This window comes from Dendropsophus ebraccatus, chromosome 7 (assembly GCF_027789765.1).
Source record: "Dendropsophus ebraccatus isolate aDenEbr1 chromosome 7, aDenEbr1.pat, whole genome shotgun sequence".
In the NCBI taxonomy this organism is placed as follows: Eukaryota; Metazoa; Chordata; class Amphibia; order Anura; family Hylidae; genus Dendropsophus; species Dendropsophus ebraccatus.
The window spans coordinates 63,096,915-63,115,734 of record NC_091460.1 but is presented as its reverse complement, the minus strand read 5'-3'; the positions used below and the strand labels follow the sequence as shown (position 1 = coordinate 63,115,734).

General features: G+C 43.9%; 1 protein-coding gene across 1 annotated transcript; it reads left to right on the top strand.

Annotated features, from left to right (window-relative positions):
• Positions 1-2,620: 2,620 nt before the first annotated feature.
• Positions 2,621-15,732, top strand: PPAT (phosphoribosyl pyrophosphate amidotransferase). The gene is made up of 11 exons (XM_069976542.1): positions 2,621-2,948; positions 6,065-6,131; positions 8,158-8,364; positions 10,273-10,385; positions 11,766-11,908; positions 12,712-12,784; positions 13,034-13,188; positions 13,762-13,889; positions 13,985-14,206; positions 14,877-14,997; positions 15,087-15,732. The coding sequence occupies exons 1-11, from the start codon at positions 2,821-2,823 to the stop codon at positions 15,260-15,262; spliced, it is 1,533 nt and encodes a 510-aa protein (XP_069832643.1). The 5' UTR covers positions 2,621-2,820; the 3' UTR covers positions 15,263-15,732.
• The last annotated feature ends 3,088 nt before the right edge of the window (positions 15,733-18,820 follow it).

The window sequence follows — 18,820 nt, the reverse complement described above, 5'->3', positions numbered from 1 at the left end:
ATCTATAATGGGGGGAGAAGAGGGGGTATCTATAATGGGGGGGAGAAGAGAGGGTATCTATAATGGGGGGGAGAAGAGGGGGTATCTATAATGGGGGGAGAAGAGGGGGTATCTATAATGGGGGGGAGAAGAGGGGGTATCTATAATGGGGGGGAGAAGAGGGGGTATCTATAATGGGGGGAGAAGAGGGGGTATCTATAATGGGGGGGAGAAGAGGGGGTATCTATAATGGGGGGGAGGAGGGGGCATCTATAATGGGGGGGAGGAGGGGGCATCTATAATGGGGGGGGGAGAGGGGGCATCTATAATGGGGGGGGGAGAGGGGGCATCTATAAGGTGAGGGGGAATCTATAAGGGGGGGAGAAGAGGGGGCATCTATAATGAGGGGGGGGGAAGAGGGGGTATCTATAATGGGGGGAGAAGAGGGGGCATCTATAAGGGGGGGAGAAGAGGGGGTATCTATAATGGGGGGGAGAAGAGGGGGTATCTATAATGGGGGGGGAGAAGAGGGGGTATCTATAATGGGGGGGAGGAGGGGGCATCTATAATGGGGGGGGAGGAGGGGGCATCTATAAGGGGGGTAGAGGGGGTCATCTATAAGGGGAGGGGGCCATCTATAAGGGGAGGGGGCCATCTATAAGGGGAGGGGGCCATCTATAAGTGTAGGGCAAACTGGCTGCAGACACTGGGAGATAGATATATGCACAATTATTATTATCAGGGCCCCTCAGGTGTCTGTATTGTAGGGGGTCACTTGCATTAGTCACTAGGTGAGAGATATATCTATCTATATACACATCTTGTGGGGGGTCACTATGGCTGCAGTCATAAGTCTAGCTCAGTATGTATAGACTGTTGCAAGCTTTTAAAGGGAACCTGTCACCCCCCGTGACGGGGTGACAGGCTCCCAACCCCCCGTTAGAGCCCCCTATACTCACCTCATCGCGCCGGGTCCCGCTTCTGAAGATGGTCGGGTCACGGAGATCTCAGCCGCTGCAGCCCGGCGCGCACACTGAGAGATGAGTCCAACGCTCATAGAGAATGACGGAGCGCTGGACTCTCCCGTCATTCTCTATGAGCGTTGGACTCATCTCTCAGTGTGCGCGCCGGGCTGCAGCGGCTGAGATCTCCGTGACCCGACCATCTTCAGAAGCGGGACCCGGCGCCATGAGGTGAATATAGGGGGCTCTAACGGGGGGTTGGGAGCCTGTCACCCCGGCACGGGGGTCGACAGGTTCCCTTTAAGTTCAAGTTCAGAAGAGTAAGCCTCATTAAAAGGCTAGCCAAGTGAGGCTGAAGTACTGAGTCAGACTGTATATGGTTGTCAAGTTGCAAGTTTCCATGTTGAACGTTTTCAAACTAAGAAAAGAAAGAATCTAAAGGAGGAGGAGGAGGATGCTGCTGCGGCCTCTGCACACAGTAAGTCCCATTTAACATAACATTAATTTTACATGGTTTAAAATGTTGGCGACCAAATATTCTATTTGGCGCCTAAATTTTTCAGGTTAGGAGCCAATGGCTCCTAGGTAAATTTTTTAGTCTGGAGCCCTGTATAGGGTGCTGTATGTGTATGGTGCTGTATGTGTATAACGATGTACGTGTATGGGGCTGTATGTATATGGGTTGTCTGTATGTATATCATGCTGTATGTATATGGGGCTGTATGTATATGGTGCTGTATTTATATGGGGCTGTATGTGTATGGTGCTGTATGTGTATGGGGCTGTATGTGTATGGGCTGTATGTATATGGTGATGTATGTGTATGGGGCTGTATGTGTATGGGGCTGTATGTGTATGGGCTGTATGTATATGGGGCTGTATGTATATGGTGCTGTATTTATATGGGGCTGTATGTGTATGGGCTGTATGTATATGGTGCTGTATGTGTATGGGCTGTATGTATATGGTGCTGTATGTGTATGGGGCTGTATGTGTATGGGCTGTATGTATATGGGGCTGTATGTATATGGGGCTGTATGTACGTATATGGTGCTGTATGTGTATGGGCTGTCTGTATGTATATGGTGCTGTATGTGTATGATGCCCTATGTATATGATGCTGTATGTGTATGATGCCCTATGTATATGGTGCTGTATGTGTATGATGCCCTATGTATATGGTGCTGTATGTGTATGATGCCCTATGTATATGGTGCTGTATGTGTATGATGCCCTATGTATATGGTGCTGTATGTGTATGATGTCCTATGTATATGGTGCTGTATGTGTATAACGATGTACGTGTATGGGGCTGTATGTATATGGGGCTGTATGTATATGGTGTGCTGTATTTATATGGGGCTGTATGTATGTGATGCTGTATGTAGGTATATAGCGCTGAATGTATGTGATGCTGTATGTATGTGATGCTGTATGTAGGTATATAGCGCTGTATCTGTATGTAGGTATATAGCGCTGTATCTGTATGTAGGTATATAGCGCTGTATCTGTATGTAGGTATATAGCGCTGTATCTGTATGTAGGTATATATGTATATAGCGCTGTATGTAAGGCGCCGCACTCCCGGCCACCTTCTCCCCTTATCCTCACGCCGCCCGGAGACCGTCCCTCGGCCCCTCCCCTTGCCCCATAGCTCCTCCCACTCCCGTGTCAACCCCTCCCTCCTCCTCACATGGTCCCCGTGCTCTGCACACTTCCCTCCCGGTAACTTGGTGGCAGTGCCCGGCGGCTGCCTCCTCCTCCTCTGCCCCCGGGTGGAGCCTGCCTCCCCGCTATATAAATCCCCCAGGCCCGGCCTTGTTGTCCCCGTCGCCCAGGAAGTGTTTGCTGCTGCAGCGGAGACCCACGTGTGTGCACCATGGAGCTGGAGGAGCTGGGGATCCGGGAGGAGTGCGGGGTGTTCGGCTGCATCGCATCGGGAGACTGGCCCACGCAGCTGGATGTGCCCCACGTCATCACCCTGGGGCTGGTGGGCTTACAGCATAGGTAACGCGGGGGAGATGGGCACGGGTGGGGGGCTGCTGCTGGCTGCATCACTTCTATAGGAGAAATACACTGCAGCCAATGCAGATCACGCGTCTCTCGGGCGGTATTGTTGCATAGTGCTTTGCAGCTTAGATGTAGTGATCGGCCGATCGTTTCAATCTGTATCAATAGTTAAGAAGTTACGAAGTTAGCATGCTCTGTGCTGGAAAGGCTAGGAGGATGGGGTGGGGATTATGCCTTCTGACCTATGACCCCTCACACATTGCCATCCTGCAGGTTACACAATGGTGGTCTGCAGCTTTCCCCTTCCTCTTATGACCTTCAGTCGGCCATCCTGAGCAGTCACCTGTCCACCATTGTTTGTATTGTAGAAACAAAGTTGTAGAACAGGAAGCCTGACCTTATCCTGCAACCTCTGCATTCGCTCCAATGGCCCCAAACCTGTTACCTAGTGACTTGGCCTGATGGTGCACCGCATTGCCCTGGGCCTGATGGTGCACCGCATTGCCCTGGGCCTGATGGTGCACCGCATTGCCCTGGGCCTGATGGTGCACCGCATTGCCCTGGGCTGGTGTATGCTGCCATGTTGGTGATGGCTTCCACACCTGCTGGGTGATGGTGGTTCCTGTTTGGAGGGCCTCAGGTTACAAAGGGCTTTCAGTATGTTGGTGACCAACATTATGGAGCTGACCCTTCAGGTCACATGGTCTCCCAGAATTAGAACAGGCCTGGCTACAAATTCCTGGGATTCCTCATCAGAAGAATAGTTAGTGCTGGTGTCTTACCACTCTGTATGCTGCTCTGTTTATCAGTCTGTATACAGTATATGTATTTTTTTTTTTATAGAGATTGTTTTGTAATCTGGCAGAAGAAAGAAATTATACAATTGCAATATAAGGTTAGGTTTACACTATGTAAACGTCTGTATTTCATAACAGCTGTTGTACAAATAACGGCTGTTGTTTGTATAACAGCCGTTATGAAATACGTCTGTTTTTACATAGTGTGAACCTACCCTTATATTGCAATTGTATAATTTCTTTCTTCTGCTGCCAGATTGTTTTGTAATCTCTATAAAAAAAATACATACTGTACACAGACCTAGCCTAAATCTAAAGACAGCTTGGCTTCTTCAAAGCACAAGATCTTAATGTATTCTGTCTGTTTTCTCCCATATTGCAAATAGACTAGTGTTCAAAAGGTTTTGAGGGCAGCCTCTGACCTAATGACCTAACCAGGATTTCTTTCGGAGTATCCCTATACCCAGATCACCTATACCCACCATACAGACTAATTACAGCTCCTATATAATGGCCCAGAACACTATACAGAGACCCATATTACTATCACTATAAGAGCCCTGAATAACATTAATGTTGCTGTACTGTAACTGGATAAAAAAAAAAATCACCTCATAGTGGTAGACAGCAGTTCTAGTGACTGTAGTCACACTTTTCCAACCCAGACTACCATGAAGATTGGCCCTAGCCATGGCTTGAATTTGATGCTCAGAAATTGCTGCCTGTTCCTGCTTCCAGCATCTTATTACCTAACTACAAACTCTCTATTCCCTGCAGTTGTGTGCTTGTTGCTGCCTGGCCCCCATCTGTGTGAGATGTGTAGCACATTGCCTCAAACAGTGCTACAGAAAACATGGCGGCATAACTCTTGGCCCACGTAAAATGTGGTAGGCAATGAGCTGAAGTGTTGGTACTGTGCACTGCACTTGTCATGACTTCTCATATGATCATTCCGATTGCCATCTTTTGTACCAACAAAATCAAATTGTGTTTCCTGCAAATGGCCTTTAAGAATTGTGTCCCCTACACTGTAATACTGCTGTCTGTGCCCTAATTATTCCCACATGGTACATTGTGCCTCTTAATAGAGGAGAACTCTGGGCCTAGTGTAAAAAGCTGGCTTGCCAGTCCCAATGCCCATGGCCTACAGACCCTGCCAGCCACCTGTGGCTGCTGGTCCTGCAATGTCACTACCTGGCTCAGAAATGCCTGCTCAGCCACTGGGGTGGGGCACCTTGACGCTCACTGATTGGCTAAGCGGGGAGTCCCTGCCAACATGGGATCACATGACCCAGCTGAAAGAAAAGATTCAGAACTAAATTAGGTAATACTTGCTAAATAAAAGAAAATAATTGGAGTGCCTCTTTAAGCATCCCACTGGTCCTCTGCCCCCACTGTATTTACATCTTTAAGATGTGGGTTCAGTTACAGTAATAGTGTTGCTTGTCTGAAGGACCAGGCCAAATATCTGGGGAAAGAGCCCCTGATGCCTAGTGCTAGAATCACCTCCTGCAGATCTTCTACCTGTTCATTAAATTCCCATTCACTAGCATTGTGCTATACTCTGGTTCGCTTTTCTCCTGTGTTGGTGGTCACTGGGCTATGTTGAGACCTTGGTAGCTGGAAAGACCATCCATGTGATATTAGTTTTCACTTATTCAGGGGGTTATGCAAGTGCAATATTTCCTTCTCACCAGCTGCTACAAATATAACTGGTGTATATCCATGCGTCAGACACTACCATATGTCACCCAGCACTCTAGTGTCAATAGGTCATCCAGCACGATTGCTATAGGTATCAGATATGCAATAAAAACGCATCCATTCATATCTATTCTGCACCAATTATTTGGGCATCCGGTCACCGCTGGAACCCCGAGTTGTCACTTGTTTCCTCCGAGAGTGATCTGGAGGCATGTTGGATTATCCGGGTCTGGCCAAAAAATGGACTTCCTGAGCAAGTGACTATGATGTCCACATGCCTGACAACTGCTCCCAATGGTAAAAGATCTGATACAAAACTGTAATGTAAGAACGCAGCTGACCCTGGGTTGGAACTCTGAATGAAGCTAGCCATATGACTTAGTGGTGCCCATGCCCCTTCTACTTTTATACTGGAAATGGGTCACTTGGTGTCCTGTTAACCTCTGTGTGACATGGGGAATGCAGACTGGTGCCTGTTCCCAGTGTGGCTTACAATATGGGAGGTAATCTCTCCACAGCTATGGATTATGTTACCCCCATATAATGGAAAATAACAATAATTGCATCAAAGCTTTGGACTAAAAGTTATGTATGTTTTGTGTTTTAAATTAGGGGCCAAGAAAGTGCAGGCATTGTGACAAGTGATGGGGGTGCTGTGCCCACATATAAAGTACATAAGGTAAGGTTAAATTAAAATTCGTCAAAGCTTGTGAACTGCTTCTATTTAAAAATCTTCTTCCTGGAGTTATCAACTGTTGTATGTCCTGCAGGAAGTGGCATATTCTTATCAATATGCCACTGTGCTCTGCTGCCATCTTTGTCAGCCACAGGAACTGCCCAGAGCAGAAGCAAATGCCTACAGAAAACCTCTCCTGCTTTGGACAGTTCTGTCACGGACAGAGGTGGCAGCTGAGAGCACTGTCAGACTGAAAAGAATACATCACTTTCTGCAGGACATACAGCAGTTAATAAGTAATGGAAGTCTGTGTAGATTTTAAACACCAGTTGATCTAAAAAAAAGGAATACATTTTTACCAAAGTACCCTGTTAAGTGTTAGACTTTACCATCCACATATCAAGAAAACCCAGAGCCATAGGGTTCTACTGAGCACAGACACCCTTCAGGATTTCTTTCTGAATAGTGCCCATGATGGGAAAGAGATCACAAAATTTATAGGTCCTGTTCTGTTATAGCCCAGAATTCTGGCACAGATACCCTATGCCAGCCCAGGCCGGCATTGGTACCAGGGCCACCCACCAGGAGCTGAATTTTGCCCTACAGAGCATACAGTTAAATGGAGCACTGTTTGACAGGGCAATGAGCCATTGGCTGCCTGCCCTGTCAATCACTCTAGCACAAGAGACAACTCTCCCCAGAACATATCCTTAAAGTGTCACTGTCGTGAATTTTTTTTTTGCAGAAATCAATAGTCCAGGCGATTTTAAGAAACTTTGTAATTGGGTTTATTATCCGAAAAATGCATTTTTATCATGAAAAAGCAGTTTGAAGCTCTCCCCCCTGTCTTCATTGTTCTCCTATGGAGAGAGCTAAAGAAAAGACCAAAACAGGACAACAAAGAGTTAATCTACAAATCCCTCACCCGTTATCTGTTCTGACCATCACCAGTGACCTGTCTGAGCTCAGATTACAGCTGTCACCCAGCTCTGTGCCTGTAATCCTCCGTTATCTGCTTTCTGCTGCCGGCTAACTCCCTCCTTCCTCCTCCCCCCTCCCCTCTCCCTAGAACAGACAGGGGACGTCTCCTGCAACAAGTCACAATTTTCAGATTTTTCAGAGTGGATGAAAAAGAGGAAGGAGGGGGGGGACCTGGGAAAAGGCTTTTTACATGCAGATAATGGCAGATTTGGCTAATAAACCCAATTACAAAGTTTCTTAAAATCGCCTGGACTATTGATTTCTGCAAAAAAAAAAAATACGACAGTGACTCTTTATGATATAGAGCACTCTGTGTCGTTGTGGTGCTCATGGGAGGACCAATTCCAAGCAATAGTAAAGTAGCATGCCGGCACTCACCAGAGTTTGTTTATGCTTGTTTACTCAGTGCAACATCAAGCAGGTACAAGGAGGACCCATTTGGGCTATTACACTGAATAAACAAGCATAAACTGAGTGCCGGCCTAATTCAATACTATAGCCTAAGGGTCCATTTACACAGAAAGATTATCTGACAGATTATCTTCAAAAGATTTGAAGCCAAAGCCAGAAACAGACTATAAACAGACCAGCTCATAAAGGAAAGCCTGAGATTTCTCCTCTTTTCAAACCTATTCCTTGCTTTGGCTTCACATCTTTGGCAGATAATCTTCCTGTGTAAATGGACCCTTATGATAGGCCATCAATATTGGATTGACCCAATCTGCATCCTGGAGCGGCCATGACGTGCCCTTCAGTGTGTAGCGTAAATGGTAAACCATATAGGGAGACTGCTGTGACCCCTTCAGTGTACAAAGCAAAACTTTTTTTTTTTTTTTTTATTACACTTGTTGTCAGCACCATAGACTTCTAATGCAGCTGCCTGGATGGCTGTAATTGAGGAAGTGAGATGCACTACTGTGCTATTCTCCTGCTGAGCCCCCCAGTGATCACAACCTTTGACATGTCCATTTAAACGTTTAGGAATATTTTAAGATGACCAAATAGAATTGCAGACAGTTCACTCAAGTATTTCTTCTTATTCTTCTAGGGTATGGGTCTAGTCAACCATGTGTTCAGCGAGGAGAGTGTTCGAAAGTTGAACATGAGTAATTTGGGAATTGGCCACACAAGATATTCTACATCTGGAAATTCGGCGCTAGAAAACTGCCAGCCATTTGTGGTTGAAACGCTGCATGGAAAGATTGCAGTAGCTCATAATGGGGAGCTTGTGAATGCAGCCCGGCTCAGGAGAAAGGTACGGAGCAAAGGTTTTACAATGATCTTCTGACTACTAAGCGGCAGATGAGCTGAGTAGTACCTTCATTTTAATAACGTCAGAAAGCAAGAAGACTTTCCTTGTGGAAGCTGCAAGGCTTCCTAGACATGATTGACATAATTGTCAGATTGAACTAGTTTGGGATCAGGATGTCTACATGAAGATCCTTGTGGTCCTATGCCTCGGCAGCTATTCAGTCACTGTGGTTGTGTTGAGTTGCCCAAAATCTAAATTTTATAGCTCTTGTGTCACAAATTGCATGTAAGTAAAGTAAGTTGCGCTGTGTCCTGCATGTGACTTCTGTCACACAACTCAACGCTGCCGCTGACCCATTTATTTAGTAGGCGGTGCTTCAAATGGCGGCATGTGTGTGTGTGTATAGGGCCATAGAAGGTAATGGGTTCTTATTCTGTCCACATTTGTGCCATATATATATTGTCCTGGAGAAGCCATATAACTTAAAGCTCCCCATCTGTGTGCTGAACCCAAGTGTGACCTGCAGTATGACATTGTGCACCAGAAGAAGCGGGGGCTTTTGTATATTGAGTGAGGTATTTGCTGTGCAAATCTGCAAGCAAACCTTTACCCTCACTCATTGAAGATTGGTGTTCTAGCTAGGAGTATATAATAGTCTGGTAGACTGGTCTTCATGCTCCCCGTACAAACGTTACCCTTGTTTAGTGTCACACAAAGACTGGAAGGATTATAAGATCCACGGGCAGACAATGTGACTTGCATATGAGTGAATTAACTGAGCGTGGCTGGACATATGCCTGTTACATCTGATATGTGTATAATGGCTTCCTGAACGTCTGCTTATAAGTTTGGGGGGGAGGGGGGTTGTGGGTTTTATTTTAATTTTTTTACCACTTGGTGGAGAATTAATGTTTGCTTAGACCTCTCCAAAAACAGGCCGCTTACATGTGGTCTTAGGGTTACTCCTTTCTTTGCTTTCATCCATTTCATCTCTTTGCTAGACAGTAAAAGACTACCAAGTTTTACTATGGTTGACCACGACCCTTTGCAGAGTTGTTGGCTACTTTGCTTGGATGCATTCAAGCAATTTATAAATGGTCAGTGTTGGTTGTGTTGTATACCTCAATGCATACATCTGCTGGAAGGTTCTCACATGGGCCTGGCCTCTGTACAGGATGGCACCGCTGGCTATCCTTACAGTACAGCTACAAGATATATTGGATATATGGGCATGGTGTATGCTGGATGCTTGGGGTCTAATGAATACATTCTTTAGATCATAAGGGTTTTTTTCCCCCTCCCCATTAAAGTTAAGTAGAAAATGTGCTAATGTGCTTTTAAAAAAAAAAAAATGCTACAAACCTACCCATGAAAAAAAGAGCTTGGTTTTCAGACACATCTTATGACTATAATTCTTAAACAGTCTTGTTCTTGCCCATGTGACACTTACTACTATAAAGATGTGTACAGGCTCTTGGAGTATTCCTATCTCAACTAAACTCAGTTGAGTTGAGAATACCCCTTTTAAGGAGCAGTAAACCTGTTGAACAGACCAGTGCTTCTCAATTCCAGTCCTCAGACCTCACCAACAGGTCATGTTTTGAGGATATCCCATACAAAGAGCAGCTGTGATCCTACCTGATGCACTGAGTATAATTATATCGCCTGTGAAATACTAAGGAAATCCTCAAAACATGACCTGTTGGTGAGGCCTGAAATTAAGAAGCACTGGAGTAGACTATTATGTGGGTTCTTCTGCAGCTACAAAGTCTATAATTATGATGCTATGCTATGACCCTTCTGCATTGACCTAGCGTTATGTACTTGTGGTGTTATAAGGCATTATATCTCACAGCAAGGTGACTGACATGTTGTGATAATCCCCTGATGTGACTTTGTATATCTCCACAGTTGATGCGTCATGGCATTGGTCTGTCCACAAGTTCTGACAGTGAACTGATCACGCAGCTCCTGGCTTTCACCCCGCCTGAGGAACAGGATCACGCTGCTGACTGGGTAGCAAGGTAAAGTGCATTTGAGGCAGAGCCAAAACAAGATCCACAGGAGAAAAGGCCAATTTAGTCTGTATAGACCTTCCAACCATTGTAGATTGGTCAGCTTGGCTATGCTCGCTATGTCCCGCAGTCAGTGAATAGCGTGACCTCAATTCTCTTGATTGGTGAGGGTTCCAGTAGTCATGTCTCCAGGTAGTTCTCACTTAGGCTGTGGATAGGGGATAACTTTTAATATTGGGGGTAAGACCACTCTAACACCTGTGACTTCCTTGACTATCATTGCTTCCAGCTTGCTTGATTTTGTTGTGTGATGTCTCCAATACTACACTGGATGTAGTCAGAGTAAATGTGCTGCTGTTTCATGCCAAGGTTATTTACACTTGTTTTCTCAATGAGCAAAGGTTGGATCAGCAAAAGGCTATGCCCTTGTATGCACAAGTCTGTCTTGTAGAAATCCTGCAGATGAGCAGGTTTAGGCTGCATTCCCACGTTCCGTGATCCTGACAGATCAGTCGTGGAATGCATGTACCGGAGTCCCTTCCCCCCCCCCCCTCCCAGCATCTAATTACAGATGCTGTCGGGGCGCGGGGGGACTCCGGTACATGACGGATCACGGAACGTGGGAATGCAGCCTTACTGTTCCTTTCAAGGCTGATGCTGCGTAACCTTGTAGAGCTCATTTAGTTGTACTAGCCTTATATTACACCCTGTGCCATAGTCCAGAGCTGCATTCACAGTTCTGGTTGTTCCTGGAAGCCTTCAGCAATGTACACTAACTGCTTAGCCGAACGTCATTCTGGGAAAGTAGGGGGATGTTTATTTAGAGTGGCGTACTCGTGCGTTGCTCTTAAATTAAGCCCCACCTCTATTCACTCCTCCAGATATCACATGGCAGGTGCAGAAATCTACACTTGCTTCTAAGCGGGTATAGATTTCTGCCACCGTTTCTGACTGCTATCAGATGTAAACTAGACGCAGGTGGAGGCCCATTAGGTGAGCAGGAGTTACGGCTGGTGTACGCCATGGACAAGGTGGGACTCTGTGCCATGCCACCGGAGGGGGGGGGGGATACAACAATTAAGCCTGCAGAATGTATCTACAAATCTATTAATTCATGTAGAATAGTGTACGTAGACCCAAAACGATACTAAATGAAGGTCTCCCTAGTATTTAGCCAACACCTCCATTGATAAATCTAGGGTGCATTGACTTTTATGCTTTGTGCTGGTTGTAAAATATGACTGAATCTGGCACATCAGTCCATTATCCTTTTAGATCTGTAGGATATAAAAAGCATTTTCCCATACTGGTAACCTCTTGTTCCTAACATTAGGACTTGTGCTTATAGTGGCAAAGTTTTGTGCAACTATTTTTATATTTTTATTTTAGAATAAGGAACTTGATGAATGAGACCCCGACCTCGTACTCCCTGCTCATCATGCACAATGGTGTAATCTACGCTGTTCGGGACCCATACGGCAATCGTCCTCTCTGCATAGGGCGACTCATTCCAGTGACAAGTGAGAAAAAAGGTACAGTGTATAAAGTCACTAAACAGCTCTGTTTTTATAATCTTATGGTTTCCATTTGGCAGCCACCGCTGATGACTGTGTAAAAACTGGAGATGCATGGTGTGATCCTTATCGCATAACGGGAAGTGCTTAGACAAAATGAAGTGCAGGAAGGCAAAGTGTGTGTGTGTGTGTGTGTATACACATCGCACTTTAAAAATACTCATCAAAAATGCACAGAAGAACTAAAACCAACCAACAAAGATCTGAGCCAATAACCTATAGTTGTGTGCTTTGATTTTATGTTCAAGGTTTTCACCTTTCCCACAGTGTATTTTAAAGTCTTTTGTCAACTGGGGAAGATTAGAATATAAATCCCTAAAACAAACCCCTTGTACCAATGGCAAACGCATTGCTTGACCCTTGTTTATAAAACTTTGTGACCATGAAGATATCTTCCAGCTCCTCTGACCTCATTCCATTGTGTAAATACAAGATAATGGCATCAAAATATGCAACAGGCTATTAAATGCGGCTTGTGTTCCAGTGTTACCTTTCTGGAGTTTGAAAGAAATATATATATATATATATATATATATATATATATATATATATATATATATATATATATATATATATATATTATATATAAATACCCCCCTTCTAAATTATAAATGTGGGTCTATTAAGTCAAGGAGGTCTGACATCTGTGTGTTCTGTTTGATGGCTATGAAATAATTATAACCAGAGGTCAGTAAGAACGTCCTAGCTACAAGAGTCAGGCCTTCACAGTAATAACTTTTTCTTCTATCCTCTTTGTACAGAGAAGAACCGATCAGACACAGAGGGATGGGTGGTGTCGTCTGAATCCTGTAGCTTTCTCTCCATTGGTGCAGAGTACGTATTGAGGTTCATGTGTTGTAACCAGCTGATGCAGAATGCAGCAGTCAATGAGTGCCTGGTATTTAATGCCTTAGGGGCTGTAATCTAATCTTCTCAGAACTGGTTTAAAACGTGGGTTTATGCAAGATGGTCTGTCTGCTTATGCAAGCTTGTGTAGCATGGACACATTAGACTTCCACCCTTTGAAAGATTTACCACTGATAATGTAGTATACTTGTGACATGTATATCCTCTCCTTTATAGATACTACCGTGAAGTCCGACCAGGGGAAATAGTGAAAATCTCTCGTGATGGCGTACAAACTCTGGACATTGTACCCAGATATCGAGAGAGGGACCCATCTGCCTTCTGTATCTTTGAGTATGTTTACTTTGCTCGACCAGACTCCATATTTGAAGGTATATTTCTGTTTCTTTTTAGAATCTCTGCTCAGTAATGTGGGATATTAGTAGAGATGAGCAAATTTTAAGTATTAACTAAGCAAAACTCTTCTCCCAGTTTCCTAGGACTGGATCTTTTCCAGGCACCTGAAGCAGAAAAGTTCATAGGCAGCAGGCTAATAAGCAGACTGCCGAGCTAACAACGTGCCTAACTTCGTTAAATTGTAAATTCATTCATCCCTACTTATCAGTATAGAAGTTTCATTCATGACCTAACGTACCATTATTGGTCTTGGATTGCTTTGCTAAATTATAGCCTTTATCGTTTTATCCAAAAGTTTCTGCAGTTCCTCATTTACTACATGGGTCCTGCCAATATGCTTGATCGCCTGCCAGAGTGTACTGCTCTGCACTGGTAGTATGGAACTCAATAGAACTGCTGGTTTACAGTTCCTGCCTGGCCTGTTGAAATCTTGGGAATTAAAGTAATAAAACAAAACTACTTGTTTGACACTGATGCCAACAGTGGGAATATTGGTTATTGTTTTGAGCACAGCAAAGACTTTGTTCATTTTAACTTTTTCTTCAAAGGGCAAATGGTGTATTCAGTCAGAAGAAGGTGCGGTCAGCAGCTGGCTATTGAGGCCCCGGTGGATGCTGACCTGGTCAGCACTGTGCCAGAATCTGCAACCCCTGCAGCTCTGGGTTATGCAGAAAAGGTATAGATCTTGTTCAATGCTTTCATTTTAATGATTAAATATATGCACAACTGCATTCTCCACAAATATAAATATATAATTTTTTTTATTTGCAGTGTGGAATTCAGTATGTGGAAGTGCTCTGCAAAAATCGTTATGTTGGCCGAACCTTTATTCAACCAAACATGAGGCTACGGCAGCTCGGCGTAGCAAAAAAGTTTGGGGTCCTGTCAGACAACTTTATTGGCAAAAGAATAGTGCTGATAGATGATTCCATTGTGCGAGGAAACACCATTTCTCCCATCATTAAACTGCTCAAGGATTCAGGAGCCAAAGAGGTTGGTGCTCATTTTTAGTATGGATCTCTTAGTATTTAGCTAAACTTTGTCCCCAAAACAAGACCTGCTGCTGTAGATTTGGAGAAAGGTATGTCAACTCTGTGGTTTCTTCCAATGTTTATGGGGAAACATACATAAGCTCACCGGACAAAAAATAGCCACCCTAGATCCCACGCACAGATGCATCATTAAGCCTGTTCGGATAAGGCAGCGTTTGAGTCGCATGCTCAACTTTGCGCACACTAACTGTATGTGATCATATGGCAGTAGCCATCAGTTAGATAGGGTTTTATTCACCCCCCGAAAGTGGTACTTACATTTAGCCATGTTTACATATAATTATGTAATAGAATGGCATAAGAGGCAATTGTGGCCATGCCTATAGCCATAAAGTGAAAGAAGCTGCTGGATTTAGCAGACTGCTGAACGTGTCTACAAGCAGAGGTGTAATACATGTGGCTGGAAAAGGATCCTAACTGTGAGGGACCAGAGATGAGTTTCACAGCTTATGGATCAAAATCTCTTCCAAACCCAACAGGAATGGCTGCACTCAGTGAATGAAGGTCCTTATCGAATTGTTGTACTCTAAGGATATGTTCACATTTATCCATGGTTGTATATTCACTTGTTAGTTGTACCTTTACCTAAATACAATCTCCTCTTCCCTCAGGTTCACATAAGAGTGGCTTCCCCACCAATAAGATATCCCTGTTATATGGGAATTAATATTCCTACAAAAGAAGAACTTATTGCAAACCGCCCAGAGTTCAGTGACCTGGCAGGCTATATCGGTAAGCTCTTAAATCATTCTGTGGTGGTGTACCTTTTGTGCTTGCTTCTCCTGGATCTTAAAGGCTACTGTCTATTTCTCATATTTTAGGTGCAAACAGTGTGGTTTACCTCTCTGTGGACGGACTCACTTCTGCAGTACGGGAAGGCATAAAACATTTCAAAGACCAACAGAATGGCATAAATGGCGTCAATTCGCACCCTAGTTCTCAGAGCCATTGTACAGCGTGTCTTACAGGAGAGTACCCAGTTGAGCTAGAGTGGTGATTGAAGTCTTGCGTCAACCTGTCATCGTAGGGTTTTTAAAGCTGGACTATTAAGTTCCCTTATGGAAACTGATGAAGATAAGTGGGGGTATTACCTGTAACATCTCGAAAAATGTGTTTTATTTTTCTAATGCAGATAGCTTTACTCTTCTACTCTTTTATTGTTAATGTGAGCAGCCACATTGTCTACGTTTTTATATTGGCACCACGTTTATTTATTTTTAGTTAAGTGACTGCTGCTATCCAAAGAATCTGTCACCTGTATCTTCTCAGTGCGGAAGTGTTCAGCGAAATCTCTGAATTCTGTAAATGACTTTTTTTTTTTTCTTTTTCTTTTTTTTTTTTTTTTTTTACGTGGACTACGTCTCTAAACGTATCTGATATCTCTTCTTTATGTGTTACGTGCATAGTGTCCCTCTCTCCCATATTCTGCAAGATCTGGAGGACTGACAATAAAGCACACTTTTCTTATGTTGGTGCTGATGAATTCTTGCGTGAACCCAATTGAGTAGAAACATTATCCTATTCATAGATGCCCGCTTACATTTGTTAATACAATTCAGGTCAGCGCTCACATCCCCGTTTGCTGTCTGTGCTATTACACACAAAGAGGGCAAGTGGGGAGAAGTGGGAGGGGCTGCCTGAACAATCCTTACATCGCTCGTTGATCTCTTCGGCTGCTATTGTGTAGAGCATCTTGCTGCAGACCACAATCGGACATCATGCATGATCATGATGAAGCGGGTTGTTGCATTTAACATATCCTATTACATGAAACGACAGTTGAGAGTGAAAAACTCTTCATGTGATAGGGCCTTAAGCTGTACTTACTGCTGTAGCTTTGATTTATAAAAAAAAAAAAAAAACTGGCTCTGTGCTGGGGATGATTTACAGGACACTATTTATAAATGGCATGCTGGTGGTAGAAGGTGTTTTAACTGATGGCACTGCCTCTGCAAAGAGCCTGTTGGAACAGAAACAAAAAGCATGACGATATCGACCGCTACGGACGATAATCGTTCCGTGGAATAGAGTGCAACGATCAGCCGACATCGTTCATGTCGGCTGATCGTTGCAGTCGCTTGTTTTTCAACATGTTGAAAAACAAGCGACTGATATAGCAGCGATCTGCTGCCGTCGCTCCGTTGAATAGGAGCATCGGCAGCAGACGCTGCTATATCCTATGGGCTGCCCGGATGATCAGCGATCCTCCGAGCAGCCCCCCCCCCCCCCCCCCGCAGCTCCCTGCCGCCCCTCCCGCACTCACCCGCTCGCTGCAGCCGCTAGCGGCGAACGAGGAGCAAACGAGCGCTAATAGCGCTCGTTTGCTCCTCTAAAACGACCCGTGGAATAGGGCCATAAGCCGCACAGGCAGTAATCAGTAGTTTGCAGCAAAATGAGATGCCTAACGGTAGTGGCCAAGACTTTAAACTTTTAAATTTTTATCCCAGGATCAAAAAAAACAATAAAATTACTTGAGATTACACACACACACACACATGGAGGGAATTTGTTTGAAATGACCATTTTAAAAGGAGTTTAGTGGGAGGGGAAATAAAAAAAAGAATTAAACCTGTACTCCCCTCTTATTGACCCAGAGAAATTTCCCACTCATAGCAGTGATCCACCTCTGCAGGCATTTCCAGTGTGTTGAGAGGAATAAGTGCGTGGCAGCAAGTAGCAGCAGCTGGTAAGTACAGGTTGTATGTTTAAGTTTTCTCCCCCTGCAACCCATGGTCTTTTCAAGTTTTAAAGCTCTTGAATGCACCTTTTAAAATTTCGTACAATGTGTATATGTTGCAGTGAAATAATAGCATCGGATTTGATCAAATCACTGACCCCTTTCAGGGAAATGATGGAATGAACCAGTCAGGAGTTGCCTCGGCTCTATATATTTAGTAACACGACCGTAGTCATTGGAAACGAAAAATGTATTTATTCAAAACTAACAAAAGAAACCGGTAGCTAAGCTGATAATTTTTAACAAATCGCAAGGGGAAGCGGTGACAGTAAAGCATGTTGCCTTATTTGTGGAATGGAATTTACCGGAGCCCATTTATGTCAAATTTGTAAAAAATGCAGTGCTGAAACCGTTCTCCAGACCGACTGAAGTCTGCGTGAAATTGCTGAAAAATTCTTATTTGGAGGGCAAGGATTTCAGAAGTGTTCCTGCCCAAAAATTGTGCCTGTGAAAAAAAAAAAAAAAGGTACTCTGCAACTGGAGATGCCACAAATCAACAATGTGTTTTAATAAAATGATTAAAAAGATGAATGAACTGGATGATTTATTAATTGCATTTGTTATAAATTATTAGGGTAGTTACCTGTGTCAGCTTTGTTAATTAGTTTCTAAATAATAAATTTTTCGTTTCAGATGACTATTGGGGTGTTACTTAATAAATATATAGAGCCGGGGCGACTCCTGACTGGTTCATTCCATCATTTCCCTGAAAGAGGTCAGTGATTTGATCAAATCGCTGACTTCTTCAGGGAAATTATGGAAGGGCTCGGCCATTCCATCATTTCCCGCGATTCGATCAAATCCCTGAATGCTATCATTTCACTGCGACATATATAAACAATTAAATGAAAGATTAAGCATTAGGAAAGGGGTACATACGGAGACATGGATATGTTAGAAAAGACCTTCCAGCGGTATGCAGAAAAGCCCAAATGTTCCATGGGGGGGGGTACATAGATTTTTAAAACAACAATCCATGTGCACTTGTATTATCCATGGAGGGGGCAGCTGCTTGGTATTATACATGCACATGATTAAGCCAGTCACATGGTTATGTGTAATGCACCATGCTATCAAGCCCATACTATTACATCAGACAGCTTCCCCCCTCCTCCTTTTGTAGTTTTTAAGTACATTTCCCATATTCAGTTATTTATCCATGTTTATAAGCCAGGAAGGAACATTTATCACAAAAGTAAAAAAAAAATAAAAAAAGGCATGCTCTCCATGTCTATGGATTTTGCTGCAGTTTTGGATGTGGGTTTACCCCATTGATGCTAATCAACATCCAGGTTATCCAACATGTTTTCTCATAAAGAATCAAGATTTAACTTGTCAATCTTTTTTTTTTTTTTTTTGCTGCATATCCATCTTTTGGATAAGCTAATATGGGGTCCATGGAGCCTCAGTTTATGAATCTCAAAACACTGGAATAGCCAGATATCTCTCCTGGTAAAGAAGCTCATTGCTAAAGGGTGCCTCCCAGTAGGGAGATCATCAAACCACCATGATATGTAGCCCCTTAAAGTGACACCTTTTTGCATTCTGACATCTCTACACAGGTGTAAAGGGTAAATTTAGCGGTTTTCATACCTTATTTTATATCATACGTTATGGTGCGTGTTCAAGTAAAAAGTAATCCTTTATCAACTGCAGATTATGTTAAGTGGGCGGGGCCTCGCACCACTTAGCCCCTCCCCCTCGTCGGCCATTGGAACAGGCTGGGCGAAAGGTCTCGACCCTACCCCCCTTTACGTCGGCCAACCAATGGGTGTCAAGGGGGCGGGGCTAAGTGGTACTAATGCCGTGAGGCCACGC

Excerpts from the sequence above, each read along its gene's own strand:
- PPAT (XM_069976542.1), top strand. The coding sequence starts at position 2,821 with ATGGAGCTGGAGGAGCTGGGGATCCGGGAGGAGTGCGGGGTGTTCGGC. Across the intron at positions 10,386-11,765 it reads GCTGCTGACTGGGTAGCAAG|AATAAGGAACTTGATGAATG; the intron begins GTAAAGTGCATT and ends TTTTTATTTTAG. Across the intron at positions 13,189-13,761 it reads ACCAGACTCCATATTTGAAG|GGCAAATGGTGTATTCAGTC; the intron begins GTATATTTCTGT and ends TTTTCTTCAAAG.